Source organism: Episyrphus balteatus, chromosome 3 (assembly GCF_945859705.1).
Source record: "Episyrphus balteatus chromosome 3, idEpiBalt1.1, whole genome shotgun sequence".
Classification (NCBI taxonomy): Eukaryota; Metazoa; Arthropoda; class Insecta; order Diptera; family Syrphidae; genus Episyrphus; species Episyrphus balteatus.
The window spans coordinates 38,052,991-38,080,005 of NC_079136.1; the positions used below are offsets into that span (position 1 = coordinate 38,052,991).

At 27.1% G+C, this 27,015-nt stretch overlaps 1 protein-coding gene across 2 annotated transcripts in view; it reads right to left on the reverse strand.

The window, feature by feature from the left end:
- The window catches only part of LOC129916110 (headcase protein), a 189,908-nt gene that overhangs the window by 108,383 nt on the left and 54,510 nt on the right, over nucleotides 1–27,015 (reverse strand). For both annotated transcript variants that reach the window (XM_055995897.1, XM_055995898.1), the window contains exon 2: nucleotides 4,457–4,553. In XM_055995897.1, the coding sequence (XP_055851872.1) occupies nucleotides 4,457–4,553 (97 nt within the window). The remainder of the gene's footprint in view (nucleotides 1–4,456; nucleotides 4,554–27,015) is intronic.

The following is a 27,015-nucleotide window of genomic DNA, read 5'->3' on the forward strand; positions in this document are numbered from 1 at the left end:
TATAAGACTGAATAAACTTAAAAAAAAAAATCAAACAACTAATAAAACCCCATATTTGAATATAAAGTCAAGACATCGGTAAAGCAATTAAAATGTCATTGAACTTATCCACTCAAGAGATAATAATAATAATCTCATGTCCTGGCACATTTTTTTTTTTTTTTGTTTAAGTCTTCCACTTTTGTATTTCAATGATGAGAACGAGCGGAATCCCTATTCTGAAATGCACTTGCTCAAGTATAGTTTTCTATCTAGAGTAGAGTAGGTACTAGTTGTTGCCATGTATACCCTTTATTTTCGTCTCTGGCGCATATTTTTTAAATCTGCATCTCTTTACCTTGCTGCAGCAGTCTTTTGGCTGAATAGAAATCACAATTGTTCAACCAACTAGTAGCAATGAGGCTCCCTTCTCAAAAGATGGAGAGACAGAGGAGAATGTTTGGTTTCAGTTCGGTTTTTGGTTTCAACTATAGGAATCTTCTTTTGCCACCGAAATGAAGTTTTCTACTGAATATAATACTCTATTCCCCCTTCGCTTTTTTTGTTTTGTTTTTAATGGAGAGAAGGATGTCTCCTGTACCATCTCCTTTTTCTATCCTATATATGTATGTAAATCCCTATTTGTTTGTTCGAAAGTACCAAGGAGTACTTGAAAACAATTTAAGTGAGTTTCTAACGTCCTTTATACGATATTCTTAGGAATCACATGAATAAAATACAAACAAAGAAATAAAAAAAAAATAAAGTATAAAAAATTGTAATATCCTTGTCCTGTGTCTGACTGTGTGTGTGTTAAATTCCTGAAGCAACAGAGTAAAGAAGAGTGTTGTTTAACTTATTTTTTTCGATTTATTTTTTGTTTTGAATGAAACAAGGATACGGGAAGTGTATCTTTTAGATACGAAGAGATTACTTTTGCTTGCATCTACTTTAGATTTCATTTTAATTTAACATATACACAAGTTCGAAGGCAAGAAAGGAACAAAAGCGGAGAGAGGCGGTGGAACACTTTGAATTTTCCAACAACATCATTTTATTGCTTAATGCAATTCAAATGCAACGAAAAGAATTTTTAAGGATTTCCATATAATAGACTCTCATAGACATAGACTTGGAACTTGAATAAAAATTCAAAAGAAAGGCATCAACGTAATTGAATTGAGTTGTTTTTTGTTTTTTTTTTTTATAATTTTTTTTTGGCCCGTCTAGAAAAACATTTTTATCGATATTTTTTATTACCTATTTCCATTTACTATTAAAGTTAAGCAAATTGTTTAGATAGAGACAATGAAATAAGACATCAGCTTAGATTAGAGTGTATAATAATATTTTATTCGCGTGCTTTTGTACGATAAAATTGCAAATTTTTTTTAGTTCGTTCAGCGAGGTGCGTGATAAGGTAACTGAAACACTATAAGATACATTTATTTTGATTATAAACAATATGGTACACTGAGACAATTGAAATGAGTGAATAGCTTTTGACCAAAATGTGTTATTTATAATTTTTATATTTCTTAATGTTTCTTTATATTTTTTTTATATTTTTTCTTATATTTTATATTTGTTATATATATTTTTTTTAATATTTTTTAAATATTTTTTATACCTATATTTTTTAAATACATATTTTTTTATATTTTTTTAATATATTTTTTATGTTTTTATATTTTTTTTTTTACTTTTTTTTACTTTTTTTTTTCTTTATTTTTTTTTATATTTTTAATCCCTTTTTATTCTTTATTTTTTTTTTATATTTTTAATCCCTTTTTATTCTTTATTTTTTTTTATATTTTTAATCCCTTTTTATTCTTTAAAGTTTTTTATATTTTTTATTTTTTTTTTTTATTCTAATTTTGTATTTTATAATATTTTTGGAACATTTTAAGTAGGTCGACATAAGGAAACGCATCCTACTAAATTATGAAAAACTACGTCAACCGAAAATGTCACAACCGTAACCATTATTTGTCACAAATTTTTAAAAGGAGTAATATTCAGATATAGTATTTTAAAGTGAATCAACAGTCGTGCATATATCACTTTGGGTATACAAAAACTTTAATTTTCTAAATTAAACTACGGTTTTTTCGAATGTCACACCCGTAACACAGCTTAGAATTATGTTCAGTTTAGTTTACGTTCTAAATCATTTTATATGTATTTTAGTCATTTTGTAGGATGAATAAATAACTTTAAAATAATAAAAAATAGAAAAAAATCACACCCGTAACAAAGATTTATTGAACGAAACTGAGTATTATTTTTTCAACTAGCTATAGATTTGATAGATTATAGATTTTATGTCATTTAATATGCATTTAAGTAATTTTACAAGAATATTTTATAGAATCTAAAAATGTCACACCCGTAATAATTGAAACGCTTATTTTTACTCTTTTCTACGATTCATAATGTTTGTATTCCAACAAGGACCTGTTGGTCTAATAAAAAATGTAGTGGTGATAGCAAGGTATTTACGAACAGATTGCAAAAATAATTTGCATTTATATGCTTTGCTAATGATTGATGTGTGGGAAATAAATTTGTTTATTTTATATTCTTTCTTTTTTTTCGTTTTGTTTGTTTTCGCTAAAATTCAAAAGCACCTACCTTAATAATATCTAACCCTACCTACGTGTTGTATGTTGTGTATTCAACGACACAAGACATTACAACTATGTGAATGGGCGTTTAAAGTAGACAGACAGATAGACATTAGACATAATATAGAAAAAAAAAAAAATAATAATCATAATAAAATTTGCAATTAATTTAAAAATGAGTTGCATTATTATTCTTGGAAGACAGGCAGCAGCATAGAGAGCTATAACAGCTAAGTGACAATTCTAGGAATGTCTGGTCGGTTTTTTATTTTTGCTGTAAAGAAATGTTTTTTATTTGTAATATTGGCAAGAAAAACAATAATAACAATTTCCATGTTGTCATGTTGGTTAAAGTTTTGATGTAATTTTAGTTTTGTTTTGGAGAATTTTTTTTGTGGTTGTTGTTATTGTTGGAAATATGAGGACGCATGAGTGCATAAATAGTTAAATTTTGTTTTTGTATTTTCAGTTGAATATTGGAATTGTTTCTCGACCTTGAAATTACATTTTAAGTAGCGTGTAATGAAAACCATAAAAAACTACGAAATGTTTTGAAATCAATTTGAGACTTTTTCTTATTAGTAGGAAACTAGCTGACCCGTTCTCACGTTGCTTTGTATATTTAAGAAACTTTTTAAAAGGAGGCAACATTAACAAAATAGTTGCTGTAAGTGTCCTAATAAGGTCCTTCTTATTGATAGCCAACACGAAATCAACTTTTTTTTTTGAGTTCATGACTTTTCGCTCTAGAGGGCGCTATTTTCAATTTAAAGTGACTTCAGCTATATTATAACAAGCGGACAATAAACACGCTTTTAATGATACATCATTTCTCAATTTATGATGAGTATTTTAGAAGTTTAAAGGGAATATATGAACGAACGACACGAAAAAAAACACGATTTCTACGCCTTTGAATGTTGCAATCTATATATTGTTGATTACTTTAAAAAAATTTATAATTCTTTTTATTGCAAATGTCTTATATCATTCAAAATATGATTAACAAGAGATGGAGTAATAAAACCTTCTTTTACAAGGACATTACACACAACCATAATTCCCCTTAGACAAATATCTTCAACATTGTAATAATGTTCATAATTACCATTCAGTAGACACAATATTCCCTTTGCCATTGTCATCATCATCAACATTATTATCATCATCATCATCTGCATTATATCTTTGAATGTAAAAAACACTTAAACTAAATGTACCATGAAATTAAAGTGTTTATACAGCCAGGTAACAGATTTCTAAATAGGATTTTCATTTCTCTTCTCTTTGCAGCAGGAGTGCATCCCCCGTATATTTTGCCTAAGAAACAAAACAGATTAAATGAAAGCAATGCTAGAGTGTCGTCTGGTATTCCTTTTTCTTTAGTTTGAAAATGTCCAGGAATGTGAAAAGGAACACTTTGCATTTATTGCATAATACAAAAGGGATACAAGTTTTTTTTTTTAAATTCAGCAGAGACAAAATTTGTCTGAACGATAAAAAAAAAACTTAAGCAAGGATTTAATGTTCGTCATTTGTTGTTTACTTGGTTACTTGAATTTATATGTTTTGATCAAGGAGAAATTAGATTTTTAAAGACTAAGTCACAGTGGCAAAAAAAAAAATTAAAACTGAGTTACAACATTTCACATTCGTGTAGTGCGGTTTTAGAAAGAATCTCTATACATAATTTGTTTCCTTCAGGTGTTGTGGGGTCAAAAAATAAAGCTTAAGACTATTTAAATGGAAGCAGAGTGCACTTTTTCATAATAAATGCAAATAAAAGAAAAGGTTATCCCACTTCTGACTATTGTATAGGTCTCAAGAGGAATTTTTTTTAAAGTACTTACCTTAACTTGATAGGAATTCAAACGTGTCTTTGGCAGCAAATTGAATGATGAAAAATCCAAACGACGCGAAAATATACCATTGCACCCTGATGTTGAGCTAAAAATAAAAAAAAATTACAAAAATAAGTTTTAAAAAATATCTAAAAACATATTTTTAAAATTTATAAAATTCAAGTTCCTTCTTTTCAATGTAAGTATTTTTATATTCAAATTTAAAATAGAATTTATTTTTAGAATTTTACATTTTCAGTCAAAGAATCCTTTATTTTTTTTATTTAATTATCTTCTATTTGACTTTATAAAATAAAAAAAAATATATAAAAGTAAACAAAAATGTTAGTCTATGCCAACATTTAATGTGTATATATTTTCTCTCTTTTGTAACCACAAGGCCAATAAACTTTGGCACAAGCCTCTCCTATTATATGTGGAATTTTAGAGTGCACACATAACACACATAAAATAACAGTCTGATATGGTTGAGGTTGTATAAATATCCTTTTTTTTTTAACTTAATTTGTATAGAGAATTTTTGTTTTGTTCAAAAAGGACGATGTGTGTAGAAATACATATTTAAAAAACAGCAGAAAGGATTTTGTATTTTGTATATTCCATAGAGAGATTAAATGGCAGACCAAAAAATCTCATACCTTTGTTCATTAGTGGTTAAAAAATATTTCTCCTAACTGAGAGTCAATTATTAAGTGGATTTTAGAACGAAAAAGAAGTTTTTATTTTTTTAATTAAATTGAATACAATTTTGATTTGGTTTTTATAACTGAATTTGAAAGATAAATTCAAGTAGATAAATACAAATATAGTAAAAGAAATTTTGTTACCAGGAAAATGTTTAGTCAAGCTATGCACTTTAAAGACTTTAAAATATCAATATCGAAATAATTAAGAACAAAAATAATAGCCATTAATACTCCTAAAACAGTAAGGAAAATGATAGGATGTGTTCTTTGCAACATGTTGCTTAGTATGGTGCTCTAGAATTTTTAGATTAGTTTTAAGAGTTAGTCAATTAGTTTTTTTTAGAGAATAAATCCTTTGAAAAAAATGCTAATTTGTATATATATCTCGCAATATAACTCATTACAACATGTTGCTTGTATATACTGCAACTTAATCCTATTTTTGTTTATTTTAAATTAATATGTTGCCGATTTGAAAATATATTTTAATTAAAAGACCCAAGTTTTATTTCTCTATAATTTTCTGCTTATTTAAATATACTTGCAACATGTTGCTCATGGTATTGTTAAAAAGTGAAATGAAACTCTTTAAAAAATGAACAAGTCTTTGAATTAATTTGAAAAATTTAAATTTCAATTTTTGAAATTTTTATTATTTTTTATTTTAAAACGTGTTTGAAACATGTTGCTAAGGATATTTATTTTTTAGTTTCTACAAGACACTGAGTTATAAATGAAAAATGTTGCCAAGTGAACAGTATATTTTTATTTTGAAACTGAGTTATAATTCTTCAAAATTTTAATCTTTAAAATACGCTTGCAACATGTTGCATGGACAATTGTTTCTTTTACATACGATACATAATAGAAGAAGAAGTTGTTTCCTTCTTAATTACAATGTAATGAAAAGAAAAAATACATTTTTAAGAAGAATGGTACACTTGCAACATGTTGCTAAGCATTTTCTATGTGTTTAATCAATTTCTTTTATAAATAAAATGTCATGTGATGTTTCTGTCATTTTCAAACAGTTTATTGGCTTTATCTTGTGTCAGAAATATTGTGATTAAAATCACTGCAATTATGGGAAATTGACAGTCGTGTGAAACCCAATTAAGCTACCTAACTGCCTTCCTATGGAAAAAAAGTTCCCAGTAAGTCATCATTATTACATCATAAAACTGCTATCTTAATTCGTGAAAACGAATCTTAAACGTTGTCGATTAACATGAACCACCACTAGGTATACTATTGTTATGTCAAATTTTTATTTTTATTTGTAGGTCTAAGATTTCAATTTACTATCTTATAGCCTAGATAATGGTGCCCTATCACGTCTACAAAATTATTATGGCGAAATGTTTCAATTCATTTTTTGTTGTTGATTATTACAACTTCTTTCTTCCTATCTCTCTAATATCTACTAGATGCACCTCTTAACTTAATCAATTCTCTCTCTTCTACCCATTCACTTTGAGAAATCTAATGGCTTAATGAAATTACAACATCATCTTTCTCACTGAATAATAATGATGATAGTAAAGGAGCAGCAGCAACAAAAAACCACAGCAGCAACATTGCTTCCTCTCAGGCTATTTATCTTTTTGAAATAGAAAAAGTATTGGTTAAGTGTTTTGATTTGATCCTTAACATTCATTATTTCATCGAAGAGAAGGGGTAAGAAAAAATTAAATTATATTTGCTTAAATTGTGTGGTGTGCGCCACCCCTTAAACCATTTAAATTCGTGACAGTGTTCTTCTCTGCAAAAAATTTTTCACTTTTCATTCAAAACCAAAAACAACAACTATACAACAATGAAAAAAAAAAAATTCCTAGGTGCTACCAGAAGTGAATAACCTGCCAGTATAATAATGATCGGTACCAAATCGAAATTTGTTCCCTAGGAGGCCCGGCCCGACCCAAAAGGAGCGTATCGTATGCCATTTGAAATGGAATTGCAGACACAAACTATTACTACTGCCGCAACTCTCTCATAACAACAACAGAAAATAACAACATGACCATTACCAACCAACTGCCATTTCGAATTTTGTAATTTCATTGCTTGTAGTTATATGCTGCACACGGGTCTCTATATAAACACCCGGCTGCCATAGAGAGAGAGATACATCATCTCAACAACCATTACATTACTACCTTTAATGTACAACATTAAAGCGCCTTTTTCTCGGATTCGCATCCGTAGAAGAGTGTTTTTATTGTATGGAACGATAGTTTGGGGAGGAAGGAAGAAAAACCACCATCAACGAACCAACGAACGACCGACCAACCATCATCATCAGAATTAAATGACGATGTCTAAAAGTATTTTCAGTGCGGCAGACACCACACGAAACATATTAGCCAGAGCACCAATCCTTAGTCTTGCCATACACATTGATCCAACGGACCGACCGACACAGAGCCCGAGCCAAAGACTATTATAGCCAAATGGCAAAGTTGGTGAGAAATTCACCTCCAAAATAGTCGAGTTAGTTGTGGTGGCAGATGGTTCACAATACACTTTAACAAAATAATATGAAATTATAAAATTACTTTTAGTTAATTCATTGTTAGCAACATGTTGCCAAATAGTTTTTGTTTTTTTTCTTATTTAAAAACATTTGAAAGAATTTTTATCCCAGGAGAAGACGAAATTCTTGCAAGATTTTGCTTAGTGTTTTTTAATTTTGTTTTCCATTGTTTTTCAATTGGGCTTGTATAAAGTCTCAAAAAGGGCTTCTCAACATGTATTCATTAGGATTTAAAGTCCTAGCAACTATCCAGTTATCTAAAATTTTGCATTATTTAAAATTTTTATGCAAGGTTTGGCATTATAATCTTAATTTTAAGAATTTAACTTCTTCGCAACATGTTGTTAAGTATGGATTCTTTAGAGTTTTTTGACTTGTTCTAACAGTAAAATATTGAAGTCTGTAATATTTTTGTTAGAGATAAAGCCTTTGAAAAAAAATGCGATTATATAAACGTTTCTCGCAATGTAACTCATTGCAACATGTTGCTAAGGTCAGTCAAATTGAAATTGCACTTGAGTCTTATTTTTGTATTTTGAAGGTCTTGCCGAAAACTTAAATTGTAATTTAAAGATCCAAAGTTTTATTTCTTCATGATTTTCACACTTGCAACATGTTGCTCAGCGCATTGTTAAAAAGTGAAATAATACTTGAATGCACAATGGATTTTTGTATTTACTTTGTCGAAAATTTTGTTATTGTAAGACGTTTGCAACATGTTGTTGTTCGTAATTTGTCTTTAGTTACATGACATTGACTAAGAACTGAAAAATTAAACATGTTGCTGAATAATTATATTTGAATTTTGTAACTCAAAATTGTTCTTTTTTTAACGCGCTTGAAACGATTTTAATTGATGCAAAAGTTTAGTATCTTGAAATTCATACTAAATATGGGGCTTAAAATAAAATTTGAGTGATTTAAAAATATTTGCATATTTTTAGTATAAAAATAAAACAAAGAGGTTTTAAGCAAATAAGTGCAAGCTTTTAAGCACCAAATATTGGTATTTTAAAATTTTCTGTGCGATCTTAAAGGGAATCAATTTATTTTAAAGCAATTGATTATAATGGCTTTAATAAAAATATATGTGCCTAAAAGTAAGTTGTCACTTATTTCATGACTAAAATACAATCTTTTGAAATATTTTTATTTTGTGGTTGGTGAAGTCATACTGTAAATAATTGTGTCTTATTCCCAATGTTAATATAAAATATTAAAAATATTGCATACTTTTAGGAGCTAAATTTTAATGTTTAATTGTAAGAAATTTTATTCTGTGTAATAGATTCTGAATTTTTCTAGATAAGGTGGGTGGATGGAAGATACATGAAGTTTGGCCAAAGCGAACCAAAAACTAATTTGATTTATTAGTCTCTTCGAGCTCGTTAAATTCATCTTTCCGTGTGTGTAGAGCGAGATACTAATTTGATTTTTGTTTTTTTCTAACAGACTTTGAGATACTTTTGTGTGTTTTTAAGTTTGTTTTATTTATTTTTTTTCTCCTCTTTATAGTTGCGGGAGTGCCTATCTATGCAACTCATACCTTGTTACACTTGATTTTTCCATTTTTGTATTTTATTTTATTTTGAGAGCAATAAAATTCTGACATGAAATATGATATTTTAATCGTGATTGTTATTGAAATATACTATATTTCAAACCTCTAACAACTCTCGAAAGATTAAATCTCTTGATAAGGATTAACTAATTTAGAATGAAATATATCGATTTTATCTACACAAGAGTAACCTAACTATCTATCTGTTGTTTATTTTTTTTTTATTTTGTTGTTGCACGAAGTGAGTGGCAATTGCTTTATATTTGAATTAAAATATGGTCACACAAGTGTTGTTTCATTTTGATGCGAGAATTGAGTCTGTGATTACTTTTTTTTTTACTTTTTTATTTTATTGCAGCTGCATACGAATACTATAAGCGCGCAGTCAAATGTAATGAATTAAATATTCCCAGCACAGTTATATCATTCAGACTAATTGTATAGAAGCAGTAAAGTAAAAATACAAAATAAAAAAAGTAAACTTAGTTTTGATGACGATATAGACGACGACAACAACAAATCAACTTCACTTTGAATAAGGTTTTGTTTTTGTTTATTGTTTTTTACGTTTTTTTTTATTATTTAATTAATTAACGATGCATGACTATTTTTAGAATGCAAATCCATTCTCTAATTGCGTATCAAATGGGATTTCTCTTAGTTTTTTTTTTGCAAAACAAGCAATAAAAATCACTCATAACTGGGGTGTGAGTAATTGTAATGTTATGTTGTTTTATGTCTGAAACTCTCGGGGCAACAATGTTGATTAGTAACGTATCTATATGGTTAAAATTTTATTCGGTATTGGTTTTATGTTCGTGTTTTTAATTTATTTTTTTATTTGTTATTGAAGTATTTTGCGTTTTGTTCCAGTTAAGGTAAAGAGATGCTTCAAATGATTATAAATTGGAAAGCCTTTTAGCAACATGTTGCGGAATATTTTTTTATTCAAGATTTTTTTTTTATTTTAAAATTGTAAAAATATTGATTTTTATATTGGTCGAACATGAAAATTTAAACAAAAATATTTGAAAAATGTTGCTAAACATTTTGTATAAACAAACACAATTTTTTTAATTCTGCAACATTTTTTTTTTAGATTTGTAATTCAGAATAGTTCATAATTTGAATAATTGAATTCCAATATATTTTTTATAAAAAAGAACGAAAAGTTCGAAAAAGTATAAAGCATTTTGCTCTACATGTTGCTGAGACTAAAAAAAAAACACTCAAATCAAAAATGTTTTTCATTTATGATTTTTTTCGTTTTTTTTTAAATTTTATTTATTGAAAGAAATGTAAGTTTTTTTTCAAAACGAGGTGACCAAACAATGTATCCCAAAAATGACAATGATCTGCTAATCACCTAAAAATAAATAATAAAAATTCCAACATTGTGCAGCTTAACAATTTACAACGACTGTCCATGAAGAAACTTGTCAAAAGTTAATATTGTGTTAAGATTTTTTGCACACAAAAGTTTGAAAAAAAAAAATTGTGCCATTAAAAATCAATCAGCACCAAAATTGAATCTCAAACAAATTAAGCTACAAAATCAACTTTGAAAAAGACGTAAAAATTAAAAAAAAAAATTAAAACTTTACTTGTCTATATAAACAATTAAAATTCCTTTTTATATTTTTTTAGTACAAAATACAGTAAGAGATACAAAAAAAAAAATGTGAAATGTAAACACAGAGAATTTCAGGGAATGCAAAGATTTTGTTAATGAATGGCTGATTTTTTTTTTGTTGTCAGTTAACAAAAGGTTTGCAAAATCAACTCAAGTGTTGTTGTCTTCTTTTCTTTTTAGATTTTTCAAGTATGTAAGTGATTAACTGACATACCAACACTAAATGAAAAAAAAAAAATGAAAACAAAAAAAAATCCAGGACCGGATTTAGTTATACGCATACAAAAATTCTCTTAGGGCGTCAGTAAGTTGAGGTCGCTACAGAAAAACAGCATATTAATAAAAACAAATAAATAAAAATATTTGTGTATTTTGAAAATTCACACTAAAAAAAGTACTAAAATTGTACTAAATACCTTTAATTTTTTTTGTTTCGGCTGAAAGGCGCCCTTTTATTTATTCAAGCTTTTGATAATTATTTTGAATTTAATTTTTTATTACAAAAATAAGGTTAGTAAAACTAGTTCCTTTAAATTTCTAAGGACCTTGAAATTCGACCAAATCCACTCCTGTCCTGAAGAAATGAACATGAAATATATATGTTTTTATTTTAATCTTCAGATCTTGAGATTCAGCCTCGACTGAACGCGCGTCTCTGTCGACCATCCGTCATCTCATTATCGTCAGGTCGGTCTGTCCGTTGGTTGGTTGTCTCTTGTTATAAATTTTGCCAAGGTCGCTTGAAGATCAGTTAAGTAAAGTAAATGTTGAGAGAGAGAGAATTAAAACACAAATATTAATAATTGCCTCGAAGAACGTGTGTAATATTTTCATTTTGAGTTTACTTTTAGTTTTATTTGTTTTGTGTTTTTTTTTTCTTGTTGGTTAATTTTGTCATGCGTCCACACCTCTTTTTCAAATAAACAAATAAGATAGCAGTCTCTCAGGAGAGGGCGCTATATTAATATGATTGACGGTCAAATGTACACCTGGAAGATGGCAAATATGAATGACGACGATTACAACCGGATAGGCCTACTTAATTGTTGGATGGAAATATAACAAAGAAAAATATTCAAATCAAAATAAATTATAGAAAAAGAAGCTTCTCTGTTTGATTGTTTGTCTGCGGAAGTGTAAAGCAAATTTTCACAAGAAAGATGTGGAGGAAATTACTTCCTTGTTACCTAAATAAAAAATGTTTTCGGTACTTTGTCATTATTTTAATTATAATACGAAATTAGTTGAAAATAAGTTTCAAATTGGTTACAAGGAGGTTAATATTGAATTATCTAAACTTTATTTAAAATCAATTTTAAATATTGTTAAAATCTTTTTCAAATTATGTTGAAACAAATCTAAAATTAGTTTAAAACTGGTTGCAAATCGATTGCAAATGGGTAATTTCTGCATTTTTATCAGAAAAGTTTTCTAGATTTTTGTGAAATTTATTTAAAATCAACAAAAAATTAAATACAAAAAGGATTATGATTATGTTGCAAAACGGTTGCAAACTGGTTTCTATTCCATTGTCTTGAGCTATGGGATAATTTTCAAATTACTCGGGAATAAAGTTCAAAATAATTTAAATTTAGTTCAAAGTTAAATGAAAATTTTGTAAATAAAAAAAGTTGAAAATCGGTTGCAAATTGTTTTTTTTTTTTTTTTGTTTTTGTAAATTTAATTGAATATTATCGAAAAAAGTTCCAAATCGGTTGCAAACTGGTAACGAGGTTTGAGCTGTACTATATGCAAGCAATTATTTTGGGAAGTACCTACCTAAATTTAAGTTTATTACGTATTTCAAAATGAATTGAAAAGTTTGTAACAAAAAAAAAAAAAAAACATCGAATTAAGTTTCAAACCGGTTGCAAAGTGTTGTATTGTTCTAAAGTATTTATAAAATTTTCTAGTATTTTGTGAAATTTGTAAAAAATCAATTGTTGGTAACCTTTTGAATTGAAAATTATATAAAAATCAATTGCAAAGATGTCAAAAATCGGTTGCAAACTGGTTTCTTTTAAATTGTCTTATGCTATTGAATAAGTTATCTAGTTTTCCGGAATGTAAGCTAAGCTATTGAAAATAAGTAACAAATTGATTGCAGATTATTTTAAAATTATTAAAAAAAAAAAAAGTTTAGAATTGGTTGAAAATTAGTTTCAAACAAGTTGCAATGCAGTTTTGAATGTAGGTACTTAAAGAAAAACATTCAGTGTATTACATGATTTTCCCGCAAAAAAAAAACTGAAAAAGTAGAAAGCAGTTTCATATAAAAACAAATAGTCTGGAGCAGGTAAATATTTCGACGATAACTTTAAGAGAATTAAAAATAACAAAAATTGTTTTCTTGAGGTTTTCTTCCACGAACCTTAAATAAATGATGAAGCAACTTTAAAATTTACTGCACATTACGAAAGAAAAATTAATGTTTATTTAATAAAAACATGCTACCTTGCCTTTTCTTAATCCTTTTAAAGTCCTTAAAATTTTAAATTGCAATCCACTTGGAAAATTTCTCAAAACTTCAGTTTGGAAAGTTCTTCAATTTATGTCTGTCCATTTCTATATGGCAGAAAAAAAAACTGAAAAATAAAAAAAAAAAAAAATAGAAAAGCAAACAGTCAAGAATTCGTGTTCTGGTTGCGAAATAAGAACAAAAAATCGCACTTTAAATCAAACTTAATTGCATTCAAACTATTTCACCACTCGAAAAGCACTTATAGAAGTTCTTTTTTGTTTGCAATTCGTATAGTCGTGAAAAGGTAGAACTCTTGGCCGATTTTTTTTTGTTTTGTTTTTTTCTATTTTTCATTTTAGTATACGGTAACTCTTCGACATGGACAAAAAGTCGTCGTATAGTCTACTTTGCATGTTTTATATTTTATAGTTTTTTTCTTATTTTTTAATGTCAAGTCACGTACCTACTCTGGCAACGAAGAGAGATGATATACAAAATGCACCCACATGGAAATCATGATATTTGGTGTACGAAGAAGCTGTATATTCCAGCTTCAGCCACCAGAAAGGGTTTCTCTCGTTCGTGCTAAAAAGGGATGAACTTTGTTCTTATTTCATGATGTTGACGAGATGAGGATGAGGACCTTAGCTCAATACAGTACATCTTTGTGTATATTTACCTACAACCACAATGTATGAAATAAAAAAGTTAAGAAACGTGATGCAGCACCGTGATGGCGGTTTTGGCAAACGAAATAAATGTTGTTGGATGTTTTGAGTTTTTTTTTTTTTTTTTTTCAAGTTTGAAAGTCAAAATGTGTGTTGTGTAAAAGTAAGAAAAAGAAGAAATTGTTAAAACAATTTAAAGGAAGAAAAAGTTCCTCTCTGTCAACACAGACAATCTGCTATAAGGAAATCGATGGGTTTTTCTTTATCTGTGTTATGATTGGTATTGCAATTATTTTTATTTTTTTTTTTTATGAACGAACTCGGTTTTGGAAAGAATGCTTTTGTTTACTTCCTGTCGATACCACATGCTGTTTTGAGGATTGGAGATTGGCATCAGCATTTAATTTTGTACTGTTTTTTTTTTTTTGTAAGATTGTTACATATTGTTGTGAATGAGAGATGGGGTATCCGGTGAATTATTATTATTTGCAGACTGCAGCAAAAAAAATGTATATGAAATGAGAGATGTGCCAAGTGGGCAGAATTGTTCTTTTTTTTTTTTTGAAGATAACAAAAAAATATATGGGTCAGATTTTGTGTGGGCGGATTGGTATTTAAGCCAAAACAAAATATTAATCATTTCACAACAATGTACAGTGATGTTGAGAAAATAAATTTTTTTATTATATATTTTTTTTTATTGCAATTTTTTTTTTACATTTTAAACAGAAAAATAGACCAGTCTATAAAGTAAACCTTAGTTGCGACGATGACTATACAAATTAGAGCTATTTTATTGCGGAACTCTTTTCAGTAAAAAAGTCATGGAACCACCCACATTTATTTTTCTTCATTTTTTCTATGGAAATTAATGTTTAAAAAAAACTAGAATTAATTTTATGTAAGCAATCAAAAAAATACGGAAGCTCCAGATCATTAATGTAATAAAATTTTTACAGCTCAAAGAAAATTAAATGTTAACTACTAATAAAACAGTTAAGGCCTTCACATTTCTACGAAAGAAAAGTTAACAAAATATAGACGGCTATTAAAAAAAATTACTATTTTACAATGCATATTATATCTAAGTATTTTTTTTTTACAACTTTAAGGTCCAATTTATTCACTCTCCATTATATTTAAAGGCCCCATTAAAAATAAAAAATCTGTCAAATCACATACAAATTTTAAAATTTCCCGTTTTTAATGGAGACTTTAAATTTAATGGAGTGTGAATAAATTGGGCCTAAGTGCCTTTTCATTATCCTATAGTGTATAAAAATGTGTGAAAATGAAACTAGAATTATGTTTGTGCGTTGAAAAAGAGAAGCTTAAAAAAACTAAAATTTACAATGTAAATAAATGAAATCCGTTTAAAATCGCATGGATCTTTTCTACAAATTGTACAACCCATTTATTATTTCACAATCAACAGGAACTTCAAACAATTACTAATGATCAAAAAATTCAAAAAAAAACTAAGTTTTCAAAATATTGTAGGTATATTAAACGTGACAAATTGTTGATTTTATATGACAAATTGTAGACTTTATTATATAATCGATGGTTCACCTTTTTATTTACTTACTTAGTCATTTTAAATTAGCAAACAATTATATTTAAATTTATTTTTTTAGTCATTGTTGAATGAACTTCAACTCTTTAGACAATTTATCATTATAAGTTTAATCATTAAATAAATACAATTTTACGAGTATAATATGCATATTAATTTTTAACTGGCAGCTGAACTAATTAAATATTTAAACACGATGATATAATTACTATTTAGCTTTACAAAAATCACAACAAAAAAAAAAACCATACAAATAATATTTGTTTCCCAATAAATTAATAGTTAACGTTGCCAAGATAATTCGTCACTTTTTGTTTAGATTAATATCAATATAAGGCAAAATTGAGCTGAGAGTACTAGGTAACTATAACTAAGTTATCTTAGAACTTAGAATTGAAGTGCAAATCTACGCAGTAATTTTTCTACAATTATTACTAATTTTAATTTTAGAACAAATACTCTTCAAAACTAATAGGTCAGGTAATGAAATAAACAAAATGAACTTTGCAGTCGTACGAATTAGCTCTTGGAGTGCAATACTTTTTAATAAATATTTTAAAATTTTTATATTCTTATATTTTTGTTTTTAAATATTTTTACATTTTAATATTTTTATATTTTTAAATTTTTATATTTTTATACTTTTAAATTTTTATATTTTTATATATTTATATTTTTATATTTTTATAATTTTATATTTTTATATTTTTATACTTTTAAATTTTTATATTTTTATATTTTTATACTTTTAAATTTTTATATTTTTATATTTTTATATTTTTACATTTTTACATTTTTACATTTTTACATTTTTACATTTTTATATTTTTATATATTTATATTTTTATATTTTTATATATTTATATTTTTATATTTTTATATATTTATATTTTTATATTTTTATATTTTTATATTTTTATATTTTTATATTTTTACATTTTTACATTTTTACATTTTTATATTTTTATATATTCATATTTTTATATATTTATATTTTTATATTTTGCCAATCAATTGATAACTTAGGCATATGAAGCTTATTTAAAAAAATAAAAATATAAAAGTTCACTAATTAAAAGAAAAAAATAGCCAGTTGCTGTTGACAGTAACCTTTAGTTCAAGTCGCATTTTTTTTTTAAATAAAACAACAAACTATAATCATTTCAACCTACAAATACTATTTTAACCTACCTCACTCTTATCGCTAAATTTACTACTTTGTATATTCTAGGAATTTATTTGTAGCAAAAAATTATAAATGTCATATCTTCATTAAAAGTCACGTTGCCGGGTACAAACACAATCAAATTTTCATGATCTACACTGGGGTAGAAAAAAAAAAAAACAATATTATATTGATATTTAAAAAAAAATTTAAAATACATTTTTCGCACATAAAAGGTGTGTTTTTTTAAAGCTTAAAAAAAATATTTGACAAAAAAAAAAGTTTTACGTTAAGTAGGAAAAAATTATTGGCTGCACATGATAAATGACAGCTGTCATTTGAAGAATAAAAAAAAAAACAATTATTACATAAATTTTATAAATTCATTGTTTATTTTTGAACAAAGAGAAAAAAGAAACTGTTGATAAAGCTGATATTTTTCAATAAAATAGTAAAGAAAGGTCGACAACTTTTCTTTAAACAAAATATATTCAGCCGTGCTCACAAACTTTTTTATGCAAGTGTAATTTTTTTTTTTATTTTTGCCGGCTAGTTTTTGTTTACTTTATTATTTATTTACTTTTTGTTTCTTTCTTCTATTCAACTTGATATTTTATTTGTGTGCAAAAATACAAAAAAAAAAAATAAATATAGGAAAAGAAAAAGCAAAACAAAATAAATTGCAAACAATTTGTATAATTTTGTTTGCTATATTTTTGTTTCGTTTTTTTTTGTGGTTTTTATTTGAGTAATAAAAGAATTCCAACTAAAATTTAAATCTTAAAAAACAACTACATAAATGTTATCATTCAGACATCTCTAGTTAAAATTAGTTAATTTACTAATAACTGTAAAATATTTAAATTAAATATTTCACACAAATTTAAATACCAAAAGAAATGCATGAAATAAGGCATTAGAATAAAAATATATTTTATATTGTGCGCAGTTTTTTTTTGCTGTGTGATTTTTATATATTTCGTTGTTGCAGTAAAGTACGTGCTCGCAAGCAGGAAGTGATTCTATTTGAACTGAATTATGAATTTATGTGGTTTAATTTTTATTGACAAGAGAGAATATCTAAATAGAAATGTAGGTATCTGTAGATTTCTTGGGGTAGGATTTTCTAAAGACGTAAAGAGAGAATAGACGACTTCAAGTAGAATTTGAATTTTATTAGAAACGACGATCGTGATGTTGATCACGTTTAAAATTTTTGCTTTCAATTTAATCATAGGAATTAATTGCTGTGCAAAATGTATGAGTAGAAAAATTAAGAAAATTAAATGCAAATATAATTAAAAAAAAAGAAGCATTTGGCATAGATTCAGGCGTCTTAATGGAACTGACTGATCAAAGAAATTCAACTTGTTTGTGAGAGCATGCAGACTAAAATCCTTATCTGATTTTGATAAAACTTGATTGAGAAATAGATTTAGATCAGACGATGAACAAAGGCCAAATTTTGCATAGTTCACTTGAAACTAACAGTTTTGCTAAAATTTAACAAAAGCTGTAAATCTTTATAGAAGCTAAATTGTCATTTCGGTTTTTAGTAGTATTTGACCATTTTCCAGACAAATTGCTTTTTTTATATAGGAAACTGATATGATATGGATTAATTAACTAAAATCTCAGCTTGTTTTAGATGTTATAGAAGCATTTACTCCGGTAAAGCTTCTATAATGTTATAAATAATTTTTGTTTGTTTTAGCATTGTTGTTATAAAACTTTAAAGAACTTTGTTATACAAGTCTTATGGAAGTTTTTGAAATTGAAATTAAAAACTTTGCAATATGTGTCAAACTTAGAAAAGAAATATTCATCAGGTAATTTTTTTTATGGAATGATTTAAAAATATGTTACCAGAGTTCATCTAACTTCTATAATCTCACAAACCGAAGGCTTATCGAAGCTTGGTTTAGACGTCTTTAAAAACTTTTCAACAACTAAGAACCCGAAATGTATAAAGCTATAACTTCCTTTATAAAATGGGTTCTGAGGTAAGCTTTATAAAAGGCTTATAGAAGTTATTGCCTGTGAAATTAAGTTTATGTCTTCTTTAAGAGAAGATGATGTGTAAGTTGGAGAATTACTTATTTCTGTTAGAAAATTAATCCTTCAACAGCAACGAAAAATGTCATTCAAATGTTCAACGATATTCCAAACTTTCATTTTGTAAACTTCGTTAACAATCATTATAAGGTCTTGACAAATTCTTCTTTAAAACTACTAGGAAATGAAATACTTCAGAAATCCAGTTTCATCTAGTTTGCATATGCAAATGAAGAATAAGGAAGCAAATTATAAGGTTTTGACATCCGTAAGCTTTATAGAAGCCTTACAGAAACTTTTGTAAGTTTTCATTTTTTTTTCTATTTTGTATTTGGGATATTATAATTCTGTCACATAAAAAGAAATCCTCTTTATCAATCACTTGAAATTGTTCAAATTTTTTTTAAGTCAAAACCCTAAAAAACAAACTCTCGTTAACGTGTTCACCTTTTTCATTTAATTTTTTAACCATCTTAATGAAATAATGACATAAGTGGTCTATTACTTTGAAAGTAAACACAAAAAAAAATCTTACATCATCTGATCTTCTATCTATGTAAGATTTACCAAAAACGAAAAAAACAGGTAGCTAAACATCAGTCAAGTTCTCTTTTTATTTCTTCAACTAAACAAAAAAACCCACTTGTCAGTCGTTCTTCAAACCTGACACTTGCTAATTGAGATACAAAATCTTTGTTGACCTCGTTCATCACATTCTTTTTCATTTTTTTTTTTTTCAAGACTTACAAACAATCTTAGCGATCTTTAATTTTTGTTTTGCTTATAATTATTTCCTTGTTTACATTTTAATTTTGGATATTAGACCTAAAAGACTATAAAAAACCATTTCAAATTTTCAAGCACCGTATTTTGTTTATTACAACGAAAATTATAATAAAACATTAAAAGTACGTTTTGACGATAACTTGCGAAAATTATAAATTTTATGACTATTTTGATGTAAAAAAAAAACAGTAAAAAAGTAACACTACTGTTATACGGGTTCGACTGTATCAAAACCATTATTTGAATACATACCCTCATAAAGTACGTCTTTTACCGCATTTAAAGCTTTATCTTTGTTGTTTTTTTTTTCTGGCTCTCAAAAAAAATTAAAAAATAACAACAAACATAAAAAAAAAAAAAAACGAAATATGTGCAAAAAAATAACAACAAACAAAAACAAAATAAAAAGAAATAAAATTAAATAACATCATCCAATGTCAAGGTCAAACAAATTTATTATCTGTTTTTTTTTTTTTTATTTTCGTTGTTGACTCTCATTTGCTTATTTGTATTTTTGTGTGTTTCTTGTTATTTCCTTTTACTTTTTTGTATTTAATCATTTTACTTCCAGTTCTTTTTTTTTGTTCTTTTCCATTCTTTTTTTTTTGATAAATTTTCTTGCACACTCTATTGTTCATTTAAAAGAAAAAAAAAAAATATTGTTTAATAAATTTCTAGCATGATTCGCGTATAGTAAAAATGATTGGCACATGGTTGAGTTAGTACCTAAGTGTGCTGTCAGAATTGTACAAATTTGCCAAAAAAAAAAAAAAAAAACAATCAAGAGAAAAGAAAACGAAATTGCGCTTGAAAAATAAGGAAGTAAGCAAATCAAAATTTAAAATAGAACACAAAAAAGCAAGGTATTTTTTAAAAATACGTTTAAAATTATTTTGAAGGTAAAGGGTCTGGAATCTTAAAGCTGTTAGAAGATGAAAATGCATCTCATTAAATATGATGACTGTTGCTAAATTTTTGTAAGCAAAAACTGATGTCTATAAAATGTAGGTAAGCGATATCTAAACCATGTCGATGATTCAATTCTGTAATCAGTTTAAATTTGATGGCGTATATCTCAAGGTCTTCACGTAGACTTATAACACATTTGGTGAATTCTTAGGAAAAAAAAGCATTTTTGTTATTCTTTTTGGAAATTTTAAGAAATGGAAAATTATCGAGATGATTTGAGAGCCTTATTCTTCTCGATTTTTTAGTCCTTTAACAAAAATATTTTTTTTAAACCTTTAACTGTTTTATTGTTGTAAATCATTAAACTTTGAGAACGAGTTAAAACATAAATTTTTTGTTTCAAAATAAGTTTTCTCACCGTCACGGGTGGGATAGCTTTTCATAATTTTGTTTTTTTTTTTTCTGGTTTTATAATTTTATGCATACAAATCAAATCGACATGGGCCTGAATTAATACAATAGTCGAATGGTAAGTTAATAACTAATGACAAAAGCATTTATTTACTTCTTTTTTTGTCACGGGTGGGACAAATTAGGAAATAGTGTTCTAACAAAACTACTAGACTTACATGTATATCAATTTTTTGAACCCTTAAATTTGAAACAAAATTATTGTCGATAGAAAAAAAATTGATAGTGTCACGGGTGGGACAAGGAGTTTATATGCAAGAAAGTAATTTTGTTTTTGTTTAAATTTAATGTAAAATAAGAAAACCACATCTTAATGTATTTTTATCAAAATGTCACGGGTGGTAAAAAATTAAGTTTCGAGAAAAATTCTACAATCCATATATATTATATTCTATAGTTTTTGTTTTTACTGTTGTGAAATAGAAAACTTTGGGAACGAGTTAAAATATGAATTTTTGGTTTCAAAATCGTCACCGGTAGGACAGTTTTTAACAATTTTGTAGTTTTTACTTTTTTTTTAAGTTTTTATAAATCAAATATTTTTAAATTTCAATTCTATTTTAAAATTTCATTTTTTCAGTATTTTATATAACAATTAAAATTGAGAAGGCAAAGTACACATTGCTTTGCATAGTAAGAAACTTTTTTTTTTTAATTTGAGCCGAAAAGAAAAAAACCTTTGGAAATAAATCAACATCTCCATTTTTTATTTTTAGCCTTTTTTACAAATTTATGGGACGAGAACTGTCTAGAAAAATTTAAATAAACTTTCTACATGTATAAAGCTCTCTAAAGTATCTTAAAGTTTAAAAATCGATTTTTGTTTTCTCATAAAAAAAAAAACATTCAAGAATTTTGCAATTATTCAGTAGTCAAATATTTTAATTAAGAACAAAAGTCGACAAAATTAAGAGACGAAAAAAATATTACCATCTATAAAAGAGCCTTGAGAACGAATAAAACGTGCTTGGAATTTCACTTTTTATTTTGCTATCAACATAATTCAATTATCTTCATCCAAAATGAATGTAAAAAAAAATTAAAAAAATATGTAGATATAGAAAAAAAAATCCAAAACAAACACACTAGTCGATAAATAAAAATAAACGAAAAATATAAAAACAAATCTGGACAAAATAAACAGAACACTCCACAAAAAACCATTCAAATACACACAGAATGCGTCAGAGTTGACTCATGACAGCTGATAGAGTAGAAAAAATATGCTTAAATATATTTGATTTTGCAAAAATTCAAAGATTTTATTGTTTTCTACTTGACTAGATGCACTCAGAGACCCCAGGGACAGATAAACGACCGATTCCAAGAGATAATTATGCAATTTTTTTCTGTATGTCTGTTTGTCAGTAAGTCAATATACTCGAGGGTTCAAATTGAAATTGATTTTTTGAGATTCTTTCAACGAAACCACGAATGATTTGTTGATCGATAGATTTCTTTAAACAAAAAAGTCGATTATTGTGTTTGAAGTGCAATTCGTGACTAAAGATAAGAGATTCCAATCGAAATATAATCGAAAAAAAAAAAATCCTTACGCGAATACCTCCAACAGACCATGAACAAAATACAGACGGACAAAAAAAAAGTGTATCACGACTTTGAATTTAAGTTTCATTGCCAATAGCACAAACAACACACTCCAGTCAATCTCTCATCATAGTCATCGTAGTCATCTGTTTCAGGCCATCACAATGTCCTTGGTTGGTTTTCTAGAGCAAATTAATTTTGTTTTCATTTTTTTTGTTGTCTTCTTTATATCTGAGTGAGAAGGCAAAAGATTGAGATTTCACTTGCTTCACTACTGTCCCCATCTTGCTTCTCATCAAAACAAAAGAGTCTTCCTTTGGCTGTGATTCCCTTTGTGTTGTGGCACAACGATACCAACCAACAAGATCATGATCAAGAAAAATAACAATGCTTTAATGAAAGTCACTGTGTAATCTCAAAGTTTTATATAAAAAAAACAAGTGTTGCCGTGGTGCTGTGAATTTAGTACTTTTTATTTCTTTTTTAAATCAAAGCTCAAGATTAGCAAGAAATAAAATGCACACTCCGCATCAACATTCAAAATCAAAGAAAAAAAAATGCATGTGCAAAATATTTAGCACTAAAATTTATCAGTTAAGTATTTTTGGATAATTTTAGTACTAAAATGAATCATATGCTTTTTGAAGTACGTCATTACTCGTTGCAATCTCACGGTTTTTGAACTTATGACAACAAATACATGAAAAAAACACGAAGTACTAAAATTTAGTACAAAATAATAATATATGTGTTTTTAATATTTGATATTCTTGAAAATGATTCTAATAAAGATAGAAGAGATTGAACACATATTTTGTTCTTTCTGAACTAAAAAAAATTACTATAAAAGTACATATGTATATCTAATCTAAATAAGGGCAAGATGTGATTGTCACCTTTTCTGTGATAGTCATCAGCTTAAAATTTTGCCACAAAGAATCGATTTTTTAAAAATATTGAAAAAAAAAAACGTTTTAGTACTTCGGTTCTAAGCTTAGTGAAAGTTAAATGTCGTTCACATTTTATCTAGTGTTCAACACCAACTCAAAACACTTTCCGATTAATTATTATCAATGGTATACTTAAAAGTACGTTTTAGTACTCCGGAACCATTTTGTTGTTAGGCGATAGAAGTTAAGTGAAAGCAAAATGTCGGTCACATTTATTCTCCTTCGTTGCATAAACTAAGGACACTTCTCTCACAAAAATTGTACAGTATGTTTTAGTACTCCGAAATAATTTTTTTTGGGTTTAATTCAATAAACTTAATCAAAGTTTACTTTGTTATGGTAGATCCAAAACCGATTTATAAACCCCAACAAAAAAAATCGATCTTTTGATAACATGGTTTGTGGAGGATCTTGAAAATTTAGTACAATTTAACTCCCTTTTTAGAACAAATTTTGAAGGTATGCAAACCAAGTTCTTCAAAAGAGATTTGTATAAAAGAACGCCTTTCATGCGTTGAATAAAAATAAAATTTACTAAAAATGCTTCTAGTCTACTACTTTTTAGTACTATTATCCTTTTTAAGTAATATTTAATAGGTTGACTTTATCAAACATTCGTAGAAGTTGAACTTTTCTTCCCTGAAAGCATAGTCAAACAAGCGAAGAGTAATAAATAAGTGTGACACCTCGCTGAAACTTTGTGTTTTAGTTCAATTTTGGTACTTGTTTAGAACTATTAATAAAATCTTATATCAACTGAAGAATATTCATTCCTGGGGAAATATTATTTGTTTGTCAAGTAACAAAAGCATAAAGATCGCTATTTGCAAAGAAGAAACATTCCAAAAACTCGTACTATTACATAATACCATGACAGCACTGATCAGTGATCTACCATCAGAATCATGAGAGTTGAAGTATTTTGTTTTTTTTTTTTCTTTTTTTTAATGTGGCAATCTTCTCACTTTCCATATGTTTATCGTTCTCAGCATTCCTTTTAATTTTCATTCCTTTTTTTTTCAAATGTTTTTGTTTTTTTTTTCAGCGAGACGTCGACAACGACAACTCGATGGTTTCATTTTTCAATGAGTTTGTCCTTGGCAAAGTGCATTGCCGGCGCGTACGAGACTCTCATAATTGCATTGCAACAACGACGACTACGACAACTATACAACAACGTCGACGGACGATGGACTGACTACATACGTCGCGGTCGTCGTCGTCATCATCAACGACGACGACAAGTGCCAAGAGCAGGCAGTAGTAGTAATGGTTGAGTAGTAGAAGTAGTATCTATAGTCGTTGCAAGTTATAGTTGCAAGTTGCTAGGCCAGATAGAAAAAAAAAAAAAACTATGCAAGGCATTTGAGTCAGAGAATAGACTGAGACTCGTATCTGAAGTTAAAGTAACTTCATGAAGAGAGTTCAAGAATATTATTTTTATTTTTTTTTTTTTATTTATAAAAATGGGAGTTAAAAATAAAAGTTGTTATACGCGTTAAAGTCGTGCATTTATTTGCCCCTTCTTGTAAAAGAGTTGTGTGTGTCTTGTTGTGGAAATTTTCTTTTCTTCTTGTTTGTATTATTTTTTTTTTGTTGCAAAGGCGCTATTATTAGCGTAGTTTTGTTGATTTACATGCATGGGATGGCCTCGAGTTGCAAGTCATTTGTAACATTTCCTATAATGGGGGTCAAAAAGTTATTGTGTGTGAATTACTGAGAATGAAATGGTTGGGTATAATTATTTATTATATAGAGACTGACAAGAAGGGACGACTAATGATTCGATGGAAATGAAGAAGGATACAAATATGTTTTTGAATGGGAAATTAATGCCTTTAGGGATTTTTTTTTTTCTTTTTTTTTTTTTTTGGAATGTTCATCGAAATTGACAGAAGGTTAAATAGAAAACTTGATTATTGCAAATGAAAGACGATTTTTTTGTTAATTTTTCTATTAGAATTCTATTTAGAATTTGAAAAAAAAAAATCAATTTAATACTTTAAAGTATTTTAAAATTGTTAAAAGAAGTCTTATCGAAATTGGGACACAACTACACCGCAAGAACTCAAATTTCAAGTTAAAGCTTCTTCGAACCAAGTTTTTTTTATAAAAGTCAACTTCCTTAAAAAAAAAAAGGAAAAAGAAGTGTTTTTGAAACTAGGATACACACTACACAAGAGAATTATATGAACTTATTTAAAAGAATTAAAAACTCTTATCGATATTCTGAGACAGGTCAATTAGAGCTTATTTAACTTAAACTTGTAAAAAAAAATTCTTTCACATCTAGCAATTCGATGAGACCTAAAAAAGTTCGTTGACAAATAAAATATTAATTAGGTTCCTATGTATTTTACTAAGATTAAAGAAAAAAGTGTTCACTTGTATAAAAATTGGCACAAATGTTTCATGTGCAATATTAATGAAGGACCAAAAGAGTCCATTAAAAAAAATCCTTAGAGGAAGGTTTCTTTTATTATGTAAATTTCATAAAAACGATCCCCTTATAAAATCTGGTATAAATGTTTCGTTTAACATATAAATGAAGAAACTCAGGAGTCCATAGAAATATTTTAGGTGAAAGGGTGTTTTTTTTTAAACAAAAAAGAAGTCAGTAAAAGTAAAGGGTTTTTGATGTTACATTTGTCCGAAAATTTACTATAGACGTTCCTTTTGTTGCAAGCCAAGAAAAATGTTGAACTATTGATAAAAATCTTCTCAAAATAGATTTATTTAATCTTTTAGAACGTGGTTCAGAGAACATGTTTCAAAATATTCTTTTATTAATAAATTACAATGGGTAGTATTTCAATTGATCTAAATATCTGAATCATCTTATTTGCAAGACAATAAATTGAAGAATGCAGCTGTGTATAACTCAACTTATTAAAACTATTTCCAAACAAGAAAAAGATAACAACAAGAAATATGAAAAATAGTTAAGATGTTCTTCTAAAGAATTCATTTGTTTTAATTAATTTTTAGTACTTTATCAATCAATCTACGACCAAGTTATAAAAAATTTTTATATTTTTACAGCTGTGATCGCATAAACTTTGATCTCGAAAAAAAAAAATTACAAAACAAACAAGAAATTAATTAAAAACGGCGTTGTGTGGGGTACAAATGTAAGAGACATTCATTTCCATCAGAAACTGTGTTTTTTTTTTTGCAATAAATTTATTTATTTCAACAAAAACAATACAAAGGGCCTATTTATTATAAAAAAAAAAAACACAAAAGCCCTTGAAACGCAGATAGAAAGGTTCCTCAATTGTGTTGGCTTTTGTTCATATAAAAGGGTTCCCAACTAAATTAGCATAAAATATAGATTTAGATGTCCCTATCTTATCTCAATATCAATTTCAATAAATTAATCTAAAAATATAAACCAACAATTTGTGTCGTATTTTTTGTATTTGTATGATGTTGATGATGATTTACGCGAATAGAAAAATTAAGTGATTTGTCTATGTCACTCAATTGTTAAGACGAAAATAATATCTTCAAAAAAAAACCCTTTCAATTTATCTTTTTTC